This window comes from Mytilus trossulus, chromosome 3, assembly GCF_036588685.1.
Source record: "Mytilus trossulus isolate FHL-02 chromosome 3, PNRI_Mtr1.1.1.hap1, whole genome shotgun sequence".
Lineage (NCBI taxonomy): Eukaryota > Metazoa > Mollusca > Bivalvia > Mytilida > Mytilidae > Mytilus > Mytilus trossulus.
Window position 1 is genome coordinate 51505018 of NC_086375.1, and position 27968 is coordinate 51532985.

The window sequence follows — 27968 nt, forward strand, 5'->3', positions numbered from 1 at the left end:
TATTGTTTGTTGCTGTTTATCATATTGGTTTTCCATTATTGTTTATTACATAAATCAGGCCGATAGTTTTTGTCCAGCCTGCAACTTCTATAGCAGAAAGCTCGACATAGAGACAGTAATCAGGCTCTTCCCATGTTTGTTCACTTCTTAAAAAAATTTATATTTTAGAAGATGGAAGACAAGGATGCTTCATACTTTGTATATACATGCCTTATGATTAAGTTTCCCTCTGTCATAAGTCCATTGTCCTTGACCTCATTTCATTGGTCAGTGAACAGGGTTTCAAATGTGGTGGTTAAGTACACAAATCAGATACTATAAGGTGGGTCTCATTGGGGTCTAAGCGTGACGCGGGATTGCTGATTTTTTGTAAGCGTGAAACGTGAAAGTCAAATTATTTTGTCGTGAAAACGGGAAATGAGGTCTTGCGGGATCCGGGAAATGACAAAAAAATGAGAATTGGTTACGTATATAGCGTAAGCGGGATACGGGAATCTGACAAAACAGTAAGCGGGATCCGGGATCGGAACCCCCCAATGAGACCCCCTATAAGGAATATGTCTATTTTATTTGGTGTATAGAATGATTGTATGGTGTGTTAATGTTTAATTAGTAGGTGTCATCTGACCTTAACTGACATTTTCATGGTTCAGTGGTCAAAGTCATGTTTTTGAGTTTTGGTCTTTTTTCTAATACCATATGCAATAGGTCAACTATATTTGATGTATGGAAATATTTATGATGTATATGTCAGTCTCACAGGTTTTACTTGACCTTAACCTCATTTTCACAATTCATTGCTCAGTGTAAAGTTTTTGTGATTTGGTGTTTTTCTTAAACTTTATTTGTTGTATGGAATGATTGTAAGGTGTATAGGTCTTTCTGAAAGATATCATCTGACATTGACCTCATTTTCATGGTTTATTGGTTAAGTTTCTCATGTTTATCTTTGTTTCCTAGATAATATGAGCAATAAGTCAGCTATATGTAATGAATAGATTGATTGTAAGGTGTACATGTCTGTCTGTCATGGTTCATCTAAGCTTGACCTCATTTTCATGGTTCATTGGTCATTATTTACTTTTCTTGGTTAAAACTATTTCTTATAAACTATAAGCAATAGGTCAACAATATTTGGTGTTTTGAATGATTGTAAGGTATACATGAATTTCTTGTTTATCAGACATTGGTCTCATTTCTTCAAGTTTCAGTTAAGTTTATGTGATACTTGTAGTAAAGCTTTATATTTAGGACCATCAACATAAAATCAATGGTTAGTAAAGAAGGAGAGACATTTCAGCCTGTGCACTCTTGTTTTACATTTGTCATTTTAAGATCTTTTATAGCTCACTATGCAGAATGTGTTTGAATATTGTTGAAGGTCATACATAACCTATAGTATAGATGACAATTTCTACCTCATTTTGTCTCCGGTGAAGAGTTGTCTCCTTAGAAATCATACCATATTTTCTTCTTTAAATGAATTTACTATTTTTATTTGGATACTAATAATCATGGATTATCGATTTCTAAGTTCAAGATAAGCCAAGAGTTTAAAATTTCAACAAAGTACAAATTTACTTTAACCTATTATTAACTTTTTATACATGACTTGGATGGAGAGTTGTCACATTGGCAGTCATACCACATATTCTTATTTATAGTAAATCTAAACCATGCATAAGTTTATATATGTTAATACTATGGCATACCAAATATTATGTACCTAAGAACAAACTGATACCTTGTTGATGCCTCCCCCACACACACTGCCTAAACTGTTCAGATTTGATTTTTGTAAGTCTATGGTTGTTCATGAAATCAGTGTTTTGTGCAAGTCTCAAATCCATGGATTATGCACAAACAACTGTATTAAAATCAGTTCTGTCCAAATCCAAACTCATTGTTGAAGGCTATATGGTGACCTATAGTTGTTAACCTTCTATGTAATATCTTCTCCATGGTAATGAGACATGCTAATGCTTTTAATACCACTACATACTAAATATCATTGACTTACCACTAGCTATTTATCTTTTAAAAATTAAACCTAAACACAATAGGATTGGATAGGAGGACGGAATTTTGCCATTTCAAAACATCCTCTTCTGAACACTCAGAAAGATGCCAGGTTTCTTTCTCTTGCAGAGTGTGTCACTATCTCTACATAGGCAATCTGATTTTATGTGCCTATTAATACATCCCACAAAGCTAAATGAATGCCACACCGAATTAGACTATTTACCGGATTTGTAATCACATAAGCAAGACGACGGGTGCCGCATGTGGAGCAGGATCTGCTTACCCTTCCGGAGCACCTGAGATCACCCCTAGTTTTTGGTGGGGTTCTTGTTGTTTATTCTTTAGTTTTCTATGTTGTGTCATGTGTACTATTGTTTTTCTGTTTGTCTTTTTCATTTTTAGCCATGGCGTTGTCAGTTTGTTTTAGATTTACGAGTTTGACTGTCCCTTTGGTATCTTTTGTCCCTCTTTTAAGCAAGGGTTAGAATGCCAGACTTAAGAAGTCCAAAGGGGTGATCATATTTTTAAATCTGTCAACTGTTATATATTTTTAGAAAAGATACACACAGTTGTTCAGGTCAAAGAGACAAGTAATAATGTATACTAGTAGGCATAGCTTCATCATGACCAAACAAGGCAATGAAGAAAAAACTACTTATATATTTAAAAATTTAATATTAACTAAACATAAATGTGTATATGAAAAATGTTGCTAAAAGAACAATGATCTGAGACAACTACCTTAATGGACGGACAATACACACGGTTTTATTTCATTGCATTTGTAAGTTAAAAAAATTGATTTAGTACTATTCTTTTTCTGCTTATATCAAGTTGTGCATAAAAATAAATAAATGGACGGATTTAACTTCTACACTACATCAGTAGCAAAAACTTATTTCCTTAAAGAAGATCCTTTTATCAAGGCTTACTATTTATCAGTAATCCAAAGGTACATGTATGTAATACATGAATGATTAAGTGGGGATGAAGAGATAAAAATCATAATTTGATATATTGAAATACACATACAGTTGATCAAAATCTAAAATACATGTATTGTTAGAGTCACTAGAAGTGTTTGCCTTGATGTTAAAAAGTTATGACTTATTCAACACATCATATTTTTCAATTAATATCTACACTAAAAACTATTTTTCATCATGCTTTATTCCAATATCAGGTCTGAACACATTTGATGTTCATGTTTTTTCACATCAAAATGTAGAATGAAGATAAAACAATGGACATATAAAAGCAGGACAAAATATTCCTACTGTTACAAATATATGCAGTCATAGTGAGCATAACTTTGTATTTTTCATTGTTTGATACTGGAAGTTGGACCTCTTTGAAACATATTCATTTTTCACATTTAAATGTTGAAATTAAACTAATGTTTTATAATATCACATAAAATAATACCCTCACACAATAATAAATATATCTTAAAAGCACCTTGTATATTGTCAAATATATGAAAGCTACATATTTCAAGAAAAAAATGATATTTAGAATAACTTCATTTTATATACTTGATTGATTGAATAATTGATGTTTACTTTATGTTTCATTGACAAATACACTATATACATCCAAAGTGTATCTATAATACTAAAATTACGAGGTCCAATTTGTCAGCCGTCATCGGGTAAAAACGACAAATCAAAGAATTCGACTTTATATATAACTAATATAGGACAATAGTTTAGATTAAAAATTACACCACTCCAGACCCTTTTGTTTTCCAAACAATTAATACTGCCAATAATTAACAAGTTCCGGGTCAAATCCGATACCGATACCAATAGTATATTCACCTGTTACCTATAACCTTATCTGAACGTTCCGCATTTGACAGGCGCACCACCAAACGGTGTATTTAGGATTTTGCTGTATACACGGGTCATAATCAAAGGGCTGACACTTCTAAATTCAATCATTGTCAAATTGTTCCCTATTGTAGTTTTATTCAGCAATAAGCAAGACTTTCTAAGATAACTAATGTAGGACAATGCTGTTGATTAAAAAAACACTCCATTTCTGGATAGCCAGACCTTTTGATTTCCAAATAATTAATATTACCAATAATTGATAAGTTCCTGGTCGACGGGTTCAAACAGAAAGATTGAAAGCAGAGAAAACTGTGTATCTTATAATCGACATGACTTTATCAGATGACAATACCAATTACTAAAATAAGGCTTAGATATATAATTAGGCATAGTTATATACTTTAATTCAGTTACGGACCATCGATATCACGGGTGTGTACTTGTGTGTATAAATGTTTCTAGTTATTTTCATTTGAATATTATCATATTATTCCAAACATTCTTCTAATAAGTTGAGATAAACTGTTCTGGGGAGGATCCAGACATTTCAAAAAGGAGGGGTTCCTAACCGAGGACAAAGGGGGTGTGGGTGTGTGTGTGTTCTAACTACATTTTCCCATTCAAATTCATTGATTGTCCCAAAAAAGGGGGGTTTCAAACCATGAACACCCCATCCTACCCCCACCCTTGGATCCTCCACTGCTGTTACAGTAAAAACCCATAACACTTTTTTCTTCAAAAGTTTTGACCTTGTATCTTCATGAGAAAGTAAATTAAAAATATGAAAACAAGAAGAAAAAACCGACTCCTTACCAGTAATTGCACAACAATAAAATGTATGAATTGAAATATAAATATCACAGACAAACATATAACCCAACTACATATCTGTTAACCTCTTATCTGGTATGAAGCTCCTAAAGATTATTAAAAGCCTATAAACAAATGCAAGCAGACAAATTGATAGGTCTCTAATAGTTGAGTAGGTCACATGTTTACATTTGGGATGAAATAAGCTCTCTCCAATAATATGAATAAATTAAAAAATATTATTTGATAAACCCTCATTAACTCCATCTGGAAGATCTGCAAAAATTATTGAAATGAGAGGAAAAAGTTAGCTGCACATATTCAATATAACTATAAGCAAATATTCTTGAAATTGTGAAGGCTCTGGGCTCAACATTGAAGGAGTGAAAAGACAACAACTTTTTACCACTTGCTGTCCTTCTATCCACCTGTTTGATAAACATTGATAAAGAGTCAAAGAATACACAATAATCAGCAAAAAATTAAGTGAAATGTTGAATTTTAGTCAAAAAAAATAAATTATGCTCTTGTATGAATAAATGTATGTATAAGGTAACAGATTAATGGAGGGATCAAAACACTATAATAGCCACTACTTCATTGCACTGTGTATAAATACAGGTGATGCATCTATGACAGAATCTTCGACAATTTTGTTAAATACACAATTTATCTCATTACATGTACAAAATACATTGAATTATGATTAACTAACCCTGTGATTACTAGAACTTCATCATAAGTTCAAACCGTAAAGATTCTAACAAGCATACCAAAATAAAACAGAAGCTCCTGTATAATATAATAGTTGTTTTTTATAACAAAATTGAGCAAAATTTGATGATTAATATTGTATATTTGTTGTTTGATTAGAAGTCTCCATCACTTTCAAATTCATCTTCCCCATACTCTCCTTCGTCAGTCTGATCATTCTCTGTACGGTTTTGTGATCTCTCTGTTAATGTATCATCATCATGTTGACTTGCTGGTTGTGATCTCTGTTTTGATGATTGAGCTCCTTCCGATTTCTTTCCAACAGATGTTGCCTTTGAAACATGTGAATGAACTGAAGATTTTCCAGTTGACCTAGCTTTGGACACCCTTGAATGCACAGACACATTATCATCCTCTTTGGATATAACTTGTATGACTTTTGGTTGTATTGAAGGTTTTTCATCAACTTTCAGGCTTTCTGATTCCTCAGGAGTTACTTCCCCTTCACTCATTTCTTCCTTCTGGGTGATCTTCATCTGGTAATCTCTCAAGGCTTGAGAAGCAGATAAATCCTCAGGTTCAGAGTGGATGGTGCTGTACATGTCTGCAGATGATGTACTTTTAAACTTGTATGTGTTTTGTGAATCCACAGTTGAATCAAATGTAACCTCAGAAACCTTGCTATGTTCAAATTTAGCAAGGGTAGGCCTCAATTTAAAAGAAGAGGTGGATACTGTTTCTCCCATTCGATTACTTTCTCCAAGATCAGATTCATCATCATCAAGAATTCCAAGGTCATTACGAACTTTACCCAACATGGATCTCATTCTCCTCTGAAAAAAAATTGAAAAAATAATACAAATATGTTCTTCAATTTTAAGGGACAAGATTTAGAAATTTTATCATCAACATTCATTTAAATTTTAAAATTCAATCACTAACCAGATGAACTTTACTAGAGATGATGATGATAAGATGATGCTTATTATAATGTTTTACTAAAAAAACAAATAATTTGAGTTAGAAGATACATATTTGAACTGTATCCAATTGACAAGTTAAAATCCTGAAAACATTATTCAAACAATGTTCAAAGTTTTTAAATACATACTCTGAAATATGTCTACTATAAATTTTTTAAAGTTTATAACAGATTTTAAAAATAAAGTTTTAGAAAACTTGATTAATTATTGCAGTGTCAGCACAAAGCAGCTTTATCATGAGTAGACACCTGGTCTCACGGTCATAAAACTTTCGAGCATGATTTTTGTACTCAGACTCAAGAATCAACCAATCAAAATGCTGGATTTCATGTTTCGAGCATGATTTTTGTGCTCCGAGCACTGAGCAAAGTTATATGACTTCAACCCCAGAACTAATATTTCAAAAAGAAATATTTTTTTGATGTATGTATGTAGACTTTGTATTCCTACCTCATCTAGCTGTCCTTTCTTTTTCCTGATGTGACTTTCAAACACCTGTTTCAAGACCCTGCAGTAATAAGAAGGAAGAAGATTAATGTTCAGTAATTGATTCTTTCTCTGTTATTCTGGTTTTAACTCTTAAAATGTCTTACATACCTTTACTACAAATAACATTTACAAACAGTTACTAAATACCTACAAAATGTGACAAATAGCCGCTAAATACCTATAAAATGTGAATTACAAAATTAGCTCTAGAAGTGTAATTTAGGTACTCTTCTTAAGATTAAATGTCTATGGAATTATTATTTTCTTGTGACTTAATTAATTTTGTAGGTTGCCTTTATTCTTTTACTGCCCTATATTTGTTGTCTTGTATTAATTTATGATTTTCATTGTTCCTAATCATTCAAACTTTCAAATCATACCTGTTTGTAAATACTCCTCTAGTTAAAACATCATCTGTAACTTCTTTCATAAACTCCATATATTTAAGTTCTTCTTCTCTGTAAAATACAGCAGGAGTCATAATTAAAGTATTTGATTTTCCTATGGGATTTCTTTAAATTGAAATGAAATATGTGCCAAACAACAGAAACCTTAATTTTACCAGAAAAATTACATTAAAAATTCTGAACTGATCATTTTTCAATCATTTTTTATTATCAAATTTGTTCATAGAACAAAACTTGTGTTGTAGTTTCTTTTTAATTTTCAATCACCTTTTGCTTAATATCCTCAATTTACCAGGAAAAGTTAAAATAGATTTCAGTGTATGTTTACTTGTGTTAATATGTCTTTTGATTGAGTTAAGCCATTTTTACTGATATTTTATAGTGTGTCTTTCTATGTTGTGATGTTACACTATTGTTTCAGATATGGGTAAAGGTTTGGTACCACTAAAACATTTAAACCTGCTGCAATTGTTTTTTTTTTCTCCATTTGAATGGTTTTACACTAGTAAGTTTTGTGGCTTTTTATAGCTTGCTGTTTAGTGTAAGTCAAGGCTCCGTGTTTAAAACCATACTTTGACCTATAATGGTTAACTTTTATAAAAATTGCGACTTGGATAGAGAGTTGTCTCATTGGCACTTATACCACATCTTCATATATCTATTTATATGAATGCATTTTACCAATGAGTTTTGACAGCAGAGATAAATAATTTTGCTCAGTTTCTTCAGTCAAACATTGCATTGTCAAAAAACATGTCACTGTGGTTTTTTTATTTTTGTTTTTGTTTTACTATTTGGGAATTATTCTACAAGTGCTCATATTCTTTTAATAATATCATGCAATTCACAATCAACATTTCTGAATATATTACAAAATGCACACAACAACATTGGTTAGGATGATATTTCACCATTGATAATAATGATTATGATTTAATCTCTGCTCAATAACCAATCAAACAAACCCTAATGCCTAGATGAATATTGTTTGCTGATGAATTCTAACTTTGCATTAACAATTTCTAAATGTGCAAACTTAAGCATTATATTTCACACAACATGATGTGAATAAACACATTCAAGATTCACTCTAAATGTGCATTTAAAAAAAAATCTGCAAAAATCATTTAAGTTGAGCTATGCCTAGGAACATTACTTTGCTGTAGCTTGGCTTGTAATATTTGTGAAAACCAAAAAGAATCTGAATACTTTGGAAACACCATTCAGTTTATTTTGGTGTAAAATCTACACTTGCATTGGTCATGTTGTAAGTATGCAATTAGGTGACCTCAAATTTCATTAATACAGTCTGGTTGTGTATTGCCAATCCATATTGAAATAAAGTAAAGATAAACAGATTTGGAATGAAAGTACTTTCAGTTTAGAAAAATTCAGTTGTTGCATTATTGATATTCAGGATTGCCATCCTTGTAAATTATCTGTAAAACTTTCTAATTACTGATCACTGAACTCAATAATTTTACTGCTGATGCTTAAATAACATTGATTTACTATCCAGGAACCATAGATTTGAAGAAATCAACATTGAACTCAACTTTTTTTTTATATTGCTTGTACCACAGTCTTTAACCATAGTTAAAAATCAAATGCAGACTTATCATCTGCCATTTTTGCTTGTAGTGAATCTTGATGTGTTAATGAAATCCTCATCCTATTTAACAAAGCACATTGTGACACACTGCCAAACCACATCTTACCTTTCTGTCTTTCTTTGTTCAATATACGATTGCCTATCCAACAAAGTTATCATAATTATAACATTCAGAGTCTCATGTGTTCACCTAGATTCATTTTCTCACAGATCACCAAGATCATTCTTGAATATATGACTGCCTATGCAATACTTCTATTCCTTACAGTGCAATATAATGTATCTTGACTGAGTGTTAGTATCAAGACAATTAAAGATATGAAGCTACACAAACAGTACCAGCTTGGGCAAGTAAGATAGATTAAATGGTTTTCTCAATTTCATTTTCTTTTTTTCCTTGCCACTTCCTTTCCATTTTCTTGTATTACTCTGTCTTCCAATTTGTAAACCACCAATATTTCTTAATTTAGGAAATACTTGGATTTGCTGTAAAGAATTACACTTGAGCTACAGCACAATTATTTATTTTTCTGATATGAAGTGAAGTCATCAACAATTGTATCATAGTACAAAAATCTTTTTTCAAAAATTCAGATCTACCTTAAATTTATCAAGTGCTGTTTAAAAAAATCAAGTGTTATGACTAAAATTGATCAGGTGCAACTCTAAATCACCAGAGGAAAGCTGTTTCTCCTGAATAATATTGGAGTCAACTTTAGCTTTATTTCTTGAAGATAAATAAAACAGATCCTTAATGGAGCAAGCAATTAACTTCAAACAGGAGTTTTGTGTTTGGTTTTATTTGTAAATTTGTTAACAGATGCATGATTGTCATGTTGGTGATATGAACATATAACATATAACATAGAAAATGTGATTGTTCCTATTTTTGTAGAGGATTTGGGGTTAAAATTGATAAATAAACTCAATGCTCAAGACAAAGAAAATGCAAACAAGTCTGAAGTGATTATTGCCACAGTTTGTTCTATTGAAGTAAGAAAATTTGATTATCTCCCTTTTAAATGTTTTAATATGTGTATCTGGGATTATGTTCCTTTATTTTCTTAGATAGTGTTATATAACTGTGTAAAGTTTCATCACTATGTATATATATTTGTGGAAGGTTGAATTTATAAACGAGAGACTGTTTCCACATATTTGCAATAATAAGGTAAGTTATATTATCTCCCCTTTAAAATACAGAACAAAGATTATATTGTTTACATCCTCAGGTTTTGTTTTACAACTGTGCAAAATTTCACAAAAATCTGTCTAACCATCTAGGAAGATTTGTGCTTGAACAGAACATGGACAGACACCAAACCCCGATTGCAGAAAGTAAAACAAACAAAAAAGACCAACAATTATTTTCATAAATCTTTTCATTGTCTACCAAGGCAAAAGAAGAAAGGAGACATACCAGAATGAAAGTGTACCTAAACCTGCATTACAACTAGTGTGTTCATAAGCTAACATCTTAAAAAAACAAAACATTCCATGGAGAAATCATAAAACATAGTAGTCATCAATAAATCCAATAAGAAAAGTTTAACAATTTCATGACATTTTATTAATACATGCAATAAATAGATTAGACTAAATAAATTACATAACAAAAACAATATTGGAAGGATAACATAGGAAGGAAACAATATTACATAGGATACATGTAAAAGGCGAACAGGTAAACACAAATATGTTATTTTACTGTCGTGTATATTCTCTTTAAAAAAATTAAAGATGAATAAAATCTACCATTTATATCAAATATACCATCTGTACAAAAACCGTCATGCTATTGATATAAATGCCAGTTTATTCAAGATATTGTATATTTTCCATAAAATTTTGTATAATTTCACAATAATTGTGCAGTATGGGATTTTGTTAATTTCCATAACATTAAACTCCAGTCAGCACTAGCAAACAGAGACTCAATAATAAATCATAAAAACAGGTAAATGACTGAATCTTATTACAAATGCAATTATTTTAAATAATTATTTACTTACAGGAATTAAAATCTTCAAAGAGGGGGGATAGAACCTTTATCAGGACTCAGGGATCCGTTGTTTTTAAGCTCTGGATTTCAGGATTGACCCATTCAGGATTTTTGGGACTTCAGGATTTCATATTTTTAAGCCTGGGGTTTCGAGATTTTGTGTTTGTAAGCCTGGGATTTCGGGATTAGGACTCCTCCTATCCCACCTCTTCAAACTTGGGCAGGGCATTTCCAATCTTTGAAGATAAAGAAGAAGAGGTTTTGGGTGGTATTATGTATATTGATTGAATCAAAAAGAATAATAGAAGCTGGAATTTTATTTCCTGGCTAGATTGTTGCTTTTTATGAAAGGTTTAACCATTTTAATCAAGTTTATCACAAAGGGAGTTTTAGGACTGATCAAAAGCATTGACAAACAAGGGTCTGCATGCATTCTTAAATGCAAAAATCAGCTCAATTCAAATTACAGAACAATAAATCAACAACTAACCAAACGAACTTGATCATGCTATCACTTACGCTAACTTAAGACGTGGACTATGAGTTATTTCAAAGTGCCTGAAATATACACAGCATTTATTTTACCCTTACTGCAGGTAAAACTCATTTATATCAGTACATTTTGGTTTTCTTACAAATATAGCTTGGTGGGCCGAGATGATAATAATACGAATAAAAATAGTATGTTAATGAGAAAAATTGTGAGCAAACTATAAGTCAAGTTATGCAATCTCTATAGAATTTCCTTGAAATTTACTTAATTCAACCATTAATTGTGTCTTGTCACTAAACTAGTTTGTGAAACATGTGAAAATTTAACCATTGGAATATGATAAAATGTTTCATAAAATATGATTTATAGAAATCTAGATAATTATTGATTAACTAATATTTTTAAAATATCTAAATCAGAAATTACATGCACATTTTAGTGAGTTTTAATATCACATAATTACTGACCAGACACAGTTAACTAACTCTTTCATTACTAAAAGTTATTTTTTTTAATATTTCATGAGTATATTGTACTTAAATAGATTTTCTTTATACAGAAAGTGATTTTTTGTTTTTGTTTTAGTAGAGTTAAGAAGCCAGGGAAGACTACTTGGGAGTATTCTAGAATACTTTGTTACTATAGTAACAGCTCATTGAGTACATGGTCTAATGCTGTAATCTAAAGATGACTGTTCATCATGCAAATCTAAAATAAAATGTAACTTTGTTTATCAAAATTTGTTGAAGTCCTTGCAACTAACTGAAAGCTAAATTTGAAAGCCGTATTCTGGTTCTTTACAACTGTGATGAAACTAAAAAACATGCATAAATTTAATGTTTAATCAATTTTCAACATGGAATGTTTCAGTAGTTGTAAGAAGAGATTTCTAGATTTTTAGATTCTAATGCTAAAGATAGTCTATTCTAAAAAATCAAAAAGCTAAGCTCTTATTTTGTCAGATGCAAAAAAAAGGTATATATGTAAAAACCAATGAAAAATAAAGATATGTGCAGTATACCTCCACCAAACTGAAGGGAAATTAGAATGTGCATAGACATAGAGAGATTACCTGCTGTGAACAGTTTAAAAAAAATTGAAAGATCGTTACCTTATTTTGAATCCAAATTATTTTAAACTTTATTCTTTACAAATTTAATATATTGGTGACATAAATAAATGCAAGGTTAAAAAAAATTGACATTGAAATTGTAGAAATTCATACCCAATAACTTTCAAAGTTTCATCATTTCTTCTTGAATTTTGAATTGAAAAATATAAAAATAAAATAATAACTCTGTTTACAGCAGTTTACAATAATTAGTTAACAGGTTGACAACACAATGTCCTTACTCTTTATGTAGTCGCTGACTTCCAGTTGTGTTTCCAAAACCCCTGTAATAAAAAATACATTTATTTATTCATTTGACAAATTATTCCTCAATTTTTTTGAGAACAATATAATCTCAAAAATTAGTTATTTATTTACAAATTCCCTCAATATTAAGCTGTTTACCATTTTGAAAACATTTGTCATTTTGAAAGGTTTATAGTTTAACTTCAACTTTGCACACTCTTGCTGAACATACATTCACTATGAATTTATGTTAGGAAATTAAAACAATTTGTTATTGTTATCTCTTTGAATTTGTAAAAAAAATATTTCTTTAAATTTTTGTGAAAATGGATAAGTTGACTAACCTTGTACTTGATTTTCCTAGTGTTGACATATCCCTTGTCTGATCAAATTCAGTGCTATGCATCATTTCATCCTCTTGGATACGGCCCATTGAAGACCTTAAAGTTCCACTCTTTTCTCGTACTGTATTCCTATACTGTTGCTCCTGAAGCCAGTTCATGTGATCTTTGTCTAAAGAAATGTCTAACTTAGGAACTAATTCTTCCTTATCCTTGAATCTTGAGAAATCACGACTCTGGAGACTTTCAAACATTAATGTGTCAGTCATAGAGGCATCAACCCTCTGTGGAGATTTAGCACTTTGTCTAGGCCTTGGTTTTGGTGCTGGAGTTTCCTTTTTCTTAGTTTCATGATCTTCTTCTTCCTGTTTCTTTCCCGATCTCTTCTGTGGAGGAGGAGTGTAATATTTGTATTCACTTAACCTTGATGATCTATTTTTAGTTTTTAAAGTCCTAGGTGTAAATGGCTTTTCCTCTGTAAACATTTGTGATCTCTTTTCAATTAAATCTCCATCATATGTTTTATCTTTTCTAGCTGATATTGGTGCTGTAACAGCCCTCACTGCTGTCATCATGTTTCTAGTTTTCATCCATTTAGAATTTGCAGACATTGCCCTTGGTTGTTGTGTTACATTTGTATGAGCATAATCTTCATATTGTCTCTCAGTGGGTTCCGTCACTGAACCATGGGTGGCATTAACACTGTTACTACTTTTAGGCTTCAATGTAGTTCTCATTATAGTCTGAACAAGTCTTTCTTCTTCATCATCTGGATCATATTCTCCCTGAAGAAAAATACATATGGCAAGTTGTCAATATTATCATTGTAGAATAAAAGAACAGGCGATCACAGACTGGAAAAAAACAACCTTTACTATCTTAAGCTGGTAATAAAAATGCAAAGAATGAATAATAACTCCTACGAGGAGATGATTTAATGATTTTGGTCAGTGCAACAACTAAAATGAAAACATTGTCTTGTGTTATATATTTAGATATATATGTTTTAAATATGTGTAATTCAGTTTGATATGTTTTACCGAATTGTACAAGTGATGTCTGGAAACGCCTTTTTGTTTTGCTCTGGTCTCTCTTTTATTTAATGTCGTTAACGTAAGATATGTTTTTGTTCATGAGCTAGTCGCAACCCCAAAACTAAGATATACAAAGACAAGGCGATATCATTACACTTGCTTTAATCAAAAGCAAAATCAAAGTGCTTGTAAGCACTGAAGGGTGAAGATTGCAATAATTTATTTGTGAGAATTAAAAATCAAATATTGCATTGATTTATGAAACTTATTCACCTACAAAACTAAACAATGGGAGATAACTCTAATTTCTAAAGATGACATCATTCATATTTTTAGAACAGATATAAGATTCTTGCATCTTGCAAAAGTTATGTAATTTTCTTTGTAACATGCATCTGATTGACATGAATAAATCTCTGTAAATGAATAGGATGTATAAAATGGTATGATCAATGCACTATATTTTGTGTATCAAAAAGGTAATGATAAGCCTTGGAATGTTTAAATATCATCAAGTCAGTTACATAGGGTTTTGATTGCATTTCATGCAGTCTTTACCCAAAATAAAATGCTTACCCATTGATTTTCATCATCATAATCATCCTGATCATAATACTGCATCTGTGAATGAGTTCTTGAGGGCATAGTTCTAGAAGGAGGTCTAGTTCCAGTTTTCTTTACATAATCTCTTGTTTGTCTGTCACGTACTGAAACACACAGTTGAAAAGATCAATGGATTATACAATCAACTATCTCAAACACATATAACTAAAGGTTTCAAGTTTTCTTCTAATTATATGTTTTTTTGTTGTTCTTAAATGTGAACTTTCTGACCATAGGTTCTAATACCAAATGTTGTTTCACAGTTAATCTACAATCTATATTTAATATGTTTGTGAAAATCAAAATGACCTTAAAGTTCTTTGAAAACAAACAACTTATGTATTTTAATGAATTATGAGAGTTGTGTCTCATTGGCAATCATACCCCTTCTTCTTCCTGGTGCGGTAAAGAATCCAATTTCAATTCTTACCAAAATCTACTCATTCTCTACAAATAAAGAGTCTAAGGCAGATATGAGCACACTGGTGTGCGCACTTCAAATGCTGCACTGTCATTTTAATAGTTTACGTCAGAACATAAAATTAAAGTAGAGTTTAATATCGTTTTTTTTTTAATCTAATGTTAATCATTGGGATGGCGATCTGATTACCATAATTGCCTTTTGTGACTTGACTAGTTCTGAAGAGCCTGTAATGCTCACCTTGGTCTTTGTGCATATTAAACAAAGGAAACAGATGGATTTATGACAAAATAGTGTTTTGGTGATGGTGATTATGGACAAGTTTGGTTAAATTTGGCCGAGTAGTTTCAGAGGAGAAGATTTTTGTAAAACTTAACGACAACGGACGACGGACACAAAGTGATGAAAAAATCTCACTTGGCCCTTCCGGCCAGGTAAGCTAAAAATGAATACAAAAAAGAATCATTTCAAACTTCAGCCTTCAGGGAACATATTAATAACTTACTCTTTTGGCTGGTTTTGAGAGCCTTTGGTGGTTTGTTATCAATGGCAGCTGTTGAAAGAAGATAATAAATTTTATAAGTATGGTTTAAAAATATAAACAATTTGCTGTTCTGATGAAAAAAAAATCACTTCTGAATAATATTTTAAAATCTGTATAGTTTTATGATTTTTTTTCAAAAATTTGTTTTCAAAGAACCTTGTAAATAAATTTTCTGTTTTAATTTTTCAATTAGTTTTTTGTTTGTTCATTTGTGCTTCTAAGTATGATTTCTAGAGGTATTTGTAGTTAGACAAATAAGGTCAATCAAATAAGGTATGTGGATACTTGTTTTTGTGTTAAGCTTTTTTCTAAACAACAGCCATGTTGTATTTCATCATTTGTCCAATTTTATCAATGCTACTAAGTTTTTTAAAGGAAGATCCAAATTTTACATATTATAAAACATGTATATTTTTTTTCTTTTTGTTTCTACAAACTTGTTGTTATGTGGGGATATTTTTTTCCAAAGGTGTGCAACAACTTCTTTTTTTGCTCTGTTCCCTTAGATTATAATAATTTTTTCATAGACTTTCTTTAATATTGTGTAATGAACTTTTATACTGACATTCCCGTCATTTTAAACTTTGTGATAAAAGTATTTCTGAATTAAACCTTTTCTGATACCCAACTTTATCTCATTCTTCAAAAAAATACATTTGAGGGAAACAGATAAAAAGATGAGCAACAGGCCAACAGCTAAAACATTGTATTTTGATACTGGCCATGGGTTGCCCTCTCATTACTACATGTATATACCAGTACCTCACATCTAAATTCATTCATATTTTCCCACTGTCAGTTGGCAATATCCTATATACTGTATCAGTCTGACTAAAGCCAGGTGTAGATTATTGCGTTGCGTTGTGTATTTGATCGTAAGTTGTCTAAGGCTTAAAGATAGAACTACATCTGCCATTTTACTTCTATTCAATACAACATAAAGTATAACAATTACGCGACGTCACAAAGATAGTGGCCGTTTGGCAAAGAGGTACGTTAATATTAGCGCAATTCTTAACACCAGGACCCCCACAACCCACTTGTGTTTGTAACTGGGATTAGCCAAACTGAAATTGTATCATTGTTTTTGTATTTAACTGAATATGTATTTGGTTTTTTTCCTTAAATAAAATCATAACTTACACTTAGCACCAACAACTTTTCTGTAGTGATTATTCATATGATCCAGGACCAGATATTGAGTTGTTATCTTACTCGATGTAGGAGCTAGAGCTGAAATAGAAATATATTGGTGTTATCTTATTGATTAGAAGACAGAGGCGAAATAGAAAACATGGATACCTATCTTACTGAATAGTAGGTAGAGCTGAATATATATTGTTGTTATCTTATAGAGCAGGAGATAGAGCTAAAAATAAAATATAATGGTAACTATCTTATTGAGTAGGAAAATGAGCTGAAATAGAAAATATGGTAGTTAATCTGATTGATCAGGAGATAGAGCTAAAAATAAAATATAATGGTAACTATCTTATTGAGTAGGAAAATGAGCTGCAAATAGAAAATATGGTAGTTAATCTGATTGATCAGGAGATAGAGCTAAAAATATAAAATATGGTAATATGGAAGTTAGCTGATTGAGTAGGAGCTCAGAGCTGTAATAGAAATATATTGAAGTTATCTTACTTGATGTGGGTGACAGAGCTGAAATAGAAAACATTGTGATTGTCTACTCTGTTTAGGATAACTTATCAAATTTATAGCTATTTTTATAAATTTGTCTTTAATCTTTCTTTTTGATATTTCATCTCAAGCTAACCTTGAGAGGTATGGGTTTTTCTCCACCTTATTAGTCCAACAGGATATATCAGAAATCTGTATAAAAGTTCAAATTTGTAAACATAATTTCTACGATTAGTTTGAGTGCTATTACTTCAATATTTTGTTTAACTTTAAATAGGAATTATTGATGAAAAATATATTTTATAAAGGAAGATCTAGAACTGAGTAAATTCACAAAAGGAGGTACCCCCTGTCCTACATATTGTATTATCTCCCCTTTACCTGGTAAGACTTGGATTACATTCCCCTATGTAAATCATCAGTTATAATTCTACCCCCTGTCCTACATATTGTATTATCTCCCCTTTACCTGGTTAGACTTGGATTACATTCCCCCATGTAAATCATCAGGTATAATTCTATCCCCAGTCCTACATATTGTATTATCTCCCCTTTACCTGGTTAGACTTGGATTACATTCCCCTATGTAAATCATCAGGTATAATTCTACCCCCTGTCCTACATATTGTATTATCTCCCCTTTACCTGGTTAGACTTGGATTACATTCCCCTATGTAAATCATCAGGTATAATTCTACATATTGTTACTTTTTGTATTATCTCCCCTTTACCTGGTAAGACTTGGATTACATTCCCCTATGTAAATCATCAGGTATAATTCTACCCCCTGTCCTACATATTGTATTATCTCCCCTTTACCTGGTTAGACTTGGATTACATTCCCCTATGTAAATCATCAGGTATAATTCTACCCCCAGTCCTACATATTGTATTATCTCCCCTTTACCTGGTTAGACTTGGATTACATTCCCCTATGTAAATCATCAGGTATAATTCTACCCCCTGTCCTACATATTGTATTATCTCCCCTTTACCTGGTTAGACTTGGATTACATTCCCCTATGTAAATCATCAGGTATAATTCTACCCCCAGTTCTACATATTGTATTATCTCCCCTTTACCTGGTTAGACTTGGATTACATTCCCCTATGTAAATCATCAGGTATAATTCTACCCCCAGTCCTACATATTGTATTATCTCCCCTTTACCTGGTAAGACTTGGATTACATTCCCCTATGTAAATCATCAGGTATAATTCTACCCCCTGTCCTACATATTGTATTATCTCCCCTTTACCTGGTAAGACTTGGATTACATTCCCCTATGTAAATCATCAGGTATAATTCTATCCCCTGTCCTACACATTGTATTATCTCCCCTTTACCTGGTTAGATCTGGATTACATTCCCCTATGTAAATCATCAGGTATAATTCTACCCCCTGTCCTACATATTGTATTATCTCCCCTTTACCTGGTTAGACTTGGATTACATTCCCCTATGTAAATCATCAGGTATAATTCTACCCCCTGTCCTACATATTGTATTATCTCCCCTTTACCTGGTTAGACTTGGATTACATTCCCCTATGTAAATCATCAGGTATAATTCTACCCCCTGTCCTACATATTGTATTATCTCCCCTTTACCTGGTTAGACTTGGATTACATTCCCCTATGTAAATCATCAGGTATAATTCTACCCCCTGTCCTACATATTGTATTATCTCCCCTTTACCTGGTTAGACTTGGATTACATTCCCCTATGTAAATCATCAGGTATAATTCTACCCCCTGTCCTACATATTGTATTATCTCCCCTTTACCTGGTTAGACTTGGATTACATTCCCCTATGTAAATCATCAGGTATAATTCTACCCCCTGTCCTACATATTGTATTATCTCCCCTTTACCTGGTAAGACTTGGATTACATTCCCCTATGTAAATCATCAGGTATAATTCTATCCCCAGTCCTACATATTGTATTATCTCCCCTTTACCTGGTTAGACTTGGATTACATTCCCCTATGTAAATCATCAGGTATAATTCTACCCCCTGTCCTACATATTGTATTATCTCCCCTTTACCTGGTTAGACTTGGATTACATTTCCCTATGTAAATCATCAGGTATAATTCTACCCCCTGTCCTACATATTGTATTATCTCCCCTTTACCTTTTAAGACTTGGATTACATTCCCCTATGTAAATCATCAGGTATAATTCTACCCCCTGTCCTACATATTGTATTATCTCCCCTTTACCTGGTTAGACTTGGATTACATTCCCCTATGTAAATCATCAGGTATAATTCTACCCCCAGTCCTACATATTGTATTATCTCCCCTTTACCTGGTTAGACTTGGATTACATTCCCCTATGTAAATCATCAGGTATAATTCTACCCCCTGTCCTACATATTGTATTATCTCCCCTTTACCTGGTTAGACTTGGATTACATTCCCCTATGTAAATCATCAGGTATAATTCTACCCCCTGTCCTACATATTGTATTATCTCCCCTTTACCTGGTAAGACTTGGATTACATTCCCCTATGTAAATCATCAGGTATAATTCTATCCCCAGTCCTACATATTGTATTATCTCCCCTTTACCTGGTTAGACTTGGATTACATTCCCCTATGTAAATCATCAGGTATAATTCTACCCCCTGTCCTACATATTGTATTATCTCCCCTTTACCTGGTTAGACTTGGATTACATTCCCCTCTGTTAATCATCAGTTATAATTCTACCCCCTGTCCTACATATTGTATTATCTCCCCTTTACCTTTTAAGACTTGGATTACATTCCCCTATGTAAATCATCAGTTATAATTCTACCCCCAGTCCTACATATTGTATTATCTCCCCTTTACCTGGTTAGACTTGGATTACATTCCCCTATGTAAATCATCAGGTATAATTCTACCCCCTGTCCTACATATTGTATTATCTCCCCTTTACCTGGTTAGACTTGGATTACATTCCCCTCTGTTAATCATCAGTTATAATTCTACCCCCTGTCCTACATATTGTATTATCTCCCCTTTACCTTTTAAGACTTGGATTACATTTCCCTATGTAAATCATCAGTTATAATTCTACCCCCAGTCCTACATATTGTATTATCTCTCCTTTACCTGGTTAGACTTGGATTACATTCCCCTATGTAAATCATCAGGTATAATTCTACCCCCTGTCCTACATATTGTATTATCTCCCCTTTACCTGGTTAGACTTGGATTACATTCCCCTATGTAAATCATCAGGTATAATTCTACCCCCAGTCCTACATATTGTATTATCTCCCCTTTACCTGGTAAGACTTGGATTACATTCCCCTATGTAAATCATCAGGTATAATTCTACCCCCTGTCCTACATATTGTATTATCTCCCCTTTACCTGGTTAGACTTGGATTACATTCCCCTATGTAAATCATCAGGTATAATTCTACCCCCAGTCCTACATATTGTATTATCTCCCCTTTACCTGGTAAGACTTGGATTACATTCCCCTATGTAAATCATCAGGTATAAGTCTACCCCCTGTCCTACATATTGTATTATCTCCCCTTTACCTGGCAAGACTTGGATTACATTCCCCTATGTAAATCATCAGGTATAATTCTATCCCCTGTCCTACATATTGTATTATCTCCCCTTTACCTGGTAAGACTTGGATTACATTCCCCTATGTAAATCATCAGGTATAATTCTACCCCCTGTCCTACATATTGTATTATCTCCCCTTTACCTGGTTAGATCTGGATTACATTCCCCTATGTAAATCATCAGGTATAATTCTACCCCCTGTCCTACATATTGTATTACATGTATCTCCCCTTTACCTGGTAAGACTTGGATTACATTCCCCTATGTAAATCATCAGGTATAATTCTACCCCCTGTCCTACATATTGTATTATCTCCCCTTTACCTGGTAAGACTTGGATTACATTCCCCTATGTAAATCATCAGGTATAATTCTACCCCCTGTCCTACATATTGTATTATCTCCCCTTTACCTGGTTAGATCTGGATTACATTCCCCTATGTAAATCATCAGGTATAATTCTATCCCCTGTCCTACATATTGTATTATCTCCCCTTTACCTGGTAAGACTTGGATTACATTCCCCTATGTAAATCATCAGGTATAATTCTACCCCCTGTCCTACATATTGTATTATCTCCCCTTTACCTGGTTAGATCTGGATTACATTCCCCTATGTAAATCATCAGGTATAATTCTATCCCCTGTCCTACATATTGTATTATCTCCCCTTTACCTGGTAAGACTTGGATTACATTCCCCTATGTAAATCATCAGGTATAATTCTACCCCCTGTCCTACATATTGTATTATCTCCCCTTTACCTGGTTAGATCTGGATTACATTCCCCTATGTAAATCATCAGGTATAATTCTACCCCCTGTCCTACATATTGTATTACATGTATCTCCCCTTTACCTGGTAAGACTTGGATTACATTCCCCTATGTAAATCATCAGGTATAATTCTACCCCCTGTCCTACATATTGTATTATCTCCCCTTTACCTGGTTAGACTTGGATTACATTCCCCTATGTAAATCATCAGGTATAATTCTACCCCAGTCCTACATATTGTATTACATGTATCTCCCCTTTACCTGGTAAGACTTGGATTACATTCCCCTATGTAAATCATCAGGTATAATTCTACCCCCTGTCCTACATATTGTATTACATGTATCTCCCCTTTACCTGGTAAGACTTGGATTACATTCCCCTATGTAAATCATCAGGTATAATTCTACCCCCAGTCCTACATATTGTATTATCTCCCCTTTACCTGGTTAGACTTGGATTACATTCCCCTATGTAAATCATCAGGTATAATTCTACCCCCTGTCCTACATATTGTATTATCTCCCCTTTACCTGGTTAGACTTGGATTACATTCCCCTATGTAAATCATCAGGTATAATTCTACCCCCAGTCCTACATATTGTATTATCTCCCCTTTACCTGGTTAGACTTGGATTACATTCCCCTATGTAAATCATCAGGTATAATTCTACCCCCAGTCCTACATATTGTATTATCTCCCCTTTACCTGGTTAGACTTGGATTACATTCCCCTGTGTAAATCATCAGGTATAATTCTACCCCCAGTCCTACATATTGTATTATCTCCCTTTTACCTAGTTAGACTTGGATTACATTCCCCTATGTAAATCATCAGGTATAATTCTACCCCCAGTCCTACATATTGTATTATCTCCCCTTTACCTTTTAAGACTTGGATTACATTCCCCTATGTAAATCATCAGTTATAATTCTACCCCCTGTCCTACATATTGTATTATCTCCCCTTTACCTTTTAAGACTTGGATTACATTCCCCTATGTAAATCATCAGGTATAATTCTACCCCCTGTCCTACATATTGTATTATCTCCCCTTTACCTGGTAAGACTTGGATTACATTCCCCTATGTGAATCATCAGGTATAATTCTATCCCCTGTCCTACATATTGTATTATCTCCCCTTTACCTGGTTAGATCTGGATTACATTCCCATATGTAAATCATCAGGTATAATTCTACCCCCTGTCCTACATATTGTATTATCTCCCCTTTACCTGGTTAGACTTGGATTACATTCCCCTATGTAAATCATCAGGTATAATTCTACCCCCAGTCCTACATATTGTATTATCTCCCCTTTACCTGGTTAGACTTGGATTACATTCCCCTATGTAAATCATCAGGTATAATTCTACCCCCAGTCCTACATATTGTATTATCTCCCCTTTACCTGGTTAGACTTGGATTACATTCCCCTATGTAAATCATCAGGTATAATTATACCCCCTGTCCTACATATTGTATTATCTCCCCTTTACCTGGTTAGACTTGGATTACATTCCCCTATGTAAATCATCAGGTATAATTCTACCCCCTGTCCTACATATTGTATTATCTCCCCTTTACCTGGTTAGACTTGGATTACATTCCCCTATGTAAATCATCAGGTATAATTCTACCCCCTGTCCTACATATTGTATTATCTCCCCTTTACCTGGTTAGACTTGGATTACATTCCCCTATGTAAATCATCAGGTATAATTCTACCCCCTGTTCTACATATTGTATTATCTCCCCTTTACCTGGTTAGACTTGGATTACATTCCCCTATGTAAATCATCAGGTATAATTCTACCCCCTGTCCTACATATTGTATTATCTCCCCTTTACCTGGTTAGACTTGGATTACATTCCCCTATGTAAATCATCAGGTATAATTCTACCCCCTGTCTTACATATTGTATTATCTCCCCTTTACCTGGTTAGACTTGGATTACATTCCCCTATGTAAATCATCAGGTATAATTCTACCCCCTGTCCTACATATTGTATTATCTCCCCTTTACCTGGTTAGACTTGGATTACATTCCCCTATGTAAATCATCAGGTATAATTCTACCCCCTGTCCTACATATTGTATTATCTCCCCTTTACCTGGTTAGACTTGGATTACATTCCCCTATGTAAATCATCAGGTATAATTCTACCCCAGTCCTACATATTGTATTATCTCCCCTTTACCTGGTTAGACTTGGATTACATTCCCCTATGTAAATCATCAGGTATAATTCTACAAAGTTTCAAAAGTGGAAGATATTAAATTGACATTCAAAAGCATAATTTAAATATAAACGGAAAATTCTATGGCAAAAAAAACAGTCTACAAACATAACATAGAAAAGATGTAACATCTAGTCTTGTAGCAGGAGTTGCACTTACAAGGCATATAAGCCAGATTAACATCTCAAAAACACAACCTCAAAACAAACCAACTTTCTTTACAGGGGTATAATAATTCTATGTAACTGAACTACATTCTTCAAATGGTAACGCAATAGAAAAAAGAATCTACTTTTCAACAAATATAAATTCCTTCTGACACAATTAAACATTGCATTTGTCAACCAGCTTTTTCAGCATCTTTCATATAAACATAAGAAGCTGTTGTTTAATTGCTAATGTGATAACTCTAGATCTCCACCAGAGATCTAATGACATAGAGGTAAATAACTATAGGTCCCTATACAGTCTTCATTCAACAAGAGCAAAACCTATACCTTTTGAGATTTGTACATGTATTATCTATTAGGTGATTTAACCAAAAACCTCTTAGGTGGATCTAGGGTAAATCTAAGGTAAAGCCAATGCTTTACATTTCAATATTTATTACTAGTTGCCTAAAATTCAAATTCAAATAAAATTGAGAACAGAAATGTTAGAAAAACAATGATTTGCTAGTTGTGAATGTGAGCATCTGAAGACATGATAATCACATGTAAACAGTAACAATAATGTACATGCACATGTAAGTTTAAAATAAATATAAAAGAAATTTGGTTTGTAATTTAAAACCAACAAAATAACAATACAAATCTCCATCTTACCTTTATGTGCTGCAAATGTAGAATATATATATATTTTTCAATCTACTAATGAATCCATCCAAACTAATCAAATTCAATAAAAAGATCTTTTCAAACCTTATTTTAAAAAAAAAATCAAGAGAGCAATGAAATTTCCAAAAACTGAGACAACTTCATTGATACCTGAATGATAAATCATCTTATTACAAATGCTTCCTGTCAAAAGATTAAACCTTGGCTTTACACCTTCTTTTGCCAATTTTTAACCTTTCGGGTTTTAAATCAATTGCTCAAAAAAACAATTGTTTTGGCTAGACAATATTTATCTTTTGCACCTTCAGTGAAAAAAATCCATAAAACAGATCTTTATATTTGAGCTTACAAATACTTTTGTAATATAAAGTTTAAAATGTATTAATAACTATGAATCAGTTGGCTGAAATACATGTAGTACATTTGTAGTATAAAAATGGCCAGGTATTACAATGAAATACCAACTAATTCTACTTCCAAAACTTACCACTGCTCCTTAATCCTAACTGTCCCTTCATAGTCTGCATGTTCCCACTACCTTTAATAAGAAAACAAAAAAAGTCTAATAGACATTTACAAAACAAACCTGATTGTAAGATGCACACATTCATTTAATTCAAAATTGCTTTAACAACAGACCTATTAACATATCAGGTCAGCTTGTTTTAGGTTTTAAAGCAATTGAAGCTATTTGTTTGCTGAAATAGTTGTTTTACACAGGGCAAAACAATGTGCTTTTATAACAAGAAAATACAAATAGGCGTAAATGATTTAAAATTAGTGTATGTTCACTTGTGTTAATATGTCTTTTGATTGAATAATTTCAATTGATTTTTTATAGTGTGCCTTTCTATATTGTGAACTAGTGATGTTATACTATTGTTTCAGGTAAGGGTGAAGGTTGGTACCTGTTAAAACATTTAAACCCACAGCATTTGTTTGCACCTGTCATTAGTCATGAACCTGATGTTGTGGTTGTTTTTTGTTGATGTGGTTTATAAGTGTTTCTCGGTTTTTTTTATATAGATTAGACCATTGTTTTTCCTTTTTGAATGGTTTTACACTACTGATAGACCATTTTTGTGCCCTTTATAGCTTGCTTTATGGTTTCAGCCAAGGACCCATGTTGAAGACCCATACTTTGCCCTATAATGGTTTATTTTACAAATTGTGACTTGGACGGAGAGTTGTCCCATGGGCACTCATATTACATCTTTTTATATCTACAAAATGTATCTACAAAAGTACATGTACTTATCTTAAAACATGACAAGGATTTATAATTTCATTTATTATAGTACTGCCAAAATTGACTGACTACTTACATGTAGTCTAGAAGTACCAAATAGTTACAAATATCAACAAAGATTTTGTATTCCAAATTTTGTATTCGACTATGCAAATCAAAGGAAAATGATTATCTGGTTGTATCAGTACAAATATTCTGAGAACTTTTCAACAAGTTGAAACTTCAACATACTCTGTTTGAATAAGTACCGATTATCAGGTTATCTGGATGTTGATATCGTAAAATATCAGCTGCGAGACATGATATGAAGCTTTTTGTCGAGTGAGCGTAGCGAACGAGATCAAAAAGCCTTCATATAATGCCAAGCAGATGATATTTTACAATATCAATATGCAGATAATCTGATAATCGATTTATCGGGCTATATTTGCGTGTTTCGGAAGTGTTTGCTGTGTTTCGCCAGCACACAAAAGATGACTTGATAAGTTCAGGTCAAAGTTATTAACGTCGGTTCAAACATTATAACGTCGCTGATAAGTCCGGGTCAAAGTTATTAAGGCCGGGTCAACGTATTTGACGTCACAAAGACATGATACCGAATAATATTAAGAGCTGAACAGAGTGATATAGACAGAGGGACGACCGATAATAAGCATTATATATATGAACTCTTGGCAAACAAGCGACAGGTACTACGGTAAATGTGAATCAGGGGGAATCTCCAGATCATTCCTGTTCCAGAAGGACATCATCCAGAAAACAGAGAACATTGTTAGGATTTTTATCTGATACAGCAGAATCATGACATAGTCAATATTGTAATCTCACTAGAAAAAATTGGCTGAGTTTACCTGAATGTTACAGGACGCACCTAACTGTAGGGGTGCTACATGTATGCCGAACTAAAATGTATCTGGACCTTTCCCGACATGTATGATTCTGTTACAAACTTAACGCTCTTGCTGCCGGGGTGCCACATATGTCCAAACTGGCGGTGCCGGAGGGACACATATGTCCATGGCTAAATTTATGCAAGCTTCTCATCAATGCTGCATCTCTTTCAATTAAAAGACTGAAGATTAAACATTGTTGTGTTTTTCTCCAATGGGTTCCAAATGTAACGGTCATTATTTTGTGATGTCATATATCGAATGACATCGTTGTTTGGCATGTTACGTCATAGACGTTGAGCTGTTGAATTTTCCTGCATATGAAATGCAACCTTGAAAACCAGTCGGCAGCAAGAGGGTTAAACAGCTGCGTTCAGACAATGATAGGACATTCCAGATAATTGAAGATAGCAACCTGACTTTTTCACTTTTTGTGTCTTATCACTGTCAAACAGGAGCCTTAATCCGCAATGTGCGAACGTCGCATTAAATCTTCTTCTTAGATTAGTAGTTTAACTCAATAATGAGTACTCAATAATTGAGATGCCACCAATCCTCAGCCTTTACCAGTCAAAATGACTAACAAGGATGTGTTTCATCATTCAATACAATAAGTAAAGAATGATGTCATAATTCGTTCATCCAGTATGCTAAATAATGAAATTTATTTTGGTTTTAAATAAGTATTTTATATCAATTTATCATGTTTAAACATGCATTTTTTTCTGTATGTAAACACAGCAATGATCATGAAAATCAGTTCATATGGTGTGCTTCTCAAAAATTAAACCTACTTTGACAATATCACATTAGAAAATTTCTAAAATAGACGATAGTTAACCTGCTGTTGTTTTCTGTACGCCCATTGTTAAATATGTCGAAATACGGTAGCCATTTCAATTTTGTAACCAATGTATACGATCTAAATCTCTCTAGACAATCCACTAATTTCAGAGAAAAATTATGAGACACATCGAAAAGACTTTCAAGACTGGCTGTTTCGTTGTTTTTCGACAATATTTGTACAAAGGGCAGCTACTCTTGCCGGAAATCGATTTCAAAGCGAGACTCGCACATGTCAT

The 27968-nt window shown here is 32.9% G+C and overlaps 1 protein-coding gene across 4 annotated transcripts; it reads right to left on the reverse strand.

Annotated features, from left to right (window-relative positions):
* Positions 1-3164: 3164 nt before the first annotated feature.
* LOC134711782 (spermatogenesis-associated protein 7 homolog) lies at positions 3165-27887 on the reverse strand. Of its 4 annotated transcripts, none has more exons than XM_063572655.1 (11): positions 27728-27887; positions 25235-25285; positions 16811-16900; positions 15629-15676; positions 14676-14806; positions 13069-13850; positions 12721-12762; positions 8979-9011; positions 7234-7311; positions 6815-6872; positions 3165-6214 (listed from the first exon to the last, which is right to left on the reverse strand). In XM_063572655.1, the coding sequence occupies exons 1-11, from the start codon at positions 27750-27752 to the stop codon at positions 5537-5539; spliced, it is 2016 nt and encodes a 671-aa protein (XP_063428725.1). In that variant the 5' UTR covers positions 27753-27887; the 3' UTR covers positions 3165-5536. The 4 variants fall into 4 exon arrangements, with proteins under 4 accessions (XP_063428725.1, XP_063428724.1, XP_063428726.1 ...); XM_063572654.1 differs by lacking the exon at positions 8979-9011 and adding an exon at positions 11394-11432; XM_063572656.1 differs by lacking the exon at positions 8979-9011 and adding an exon at positions 11394-11432 and having other exon boundaries at positions 25235-25281; positions 27677-27867.
* Positions 27888-27968: the final 81 nt, after the last annotated feature.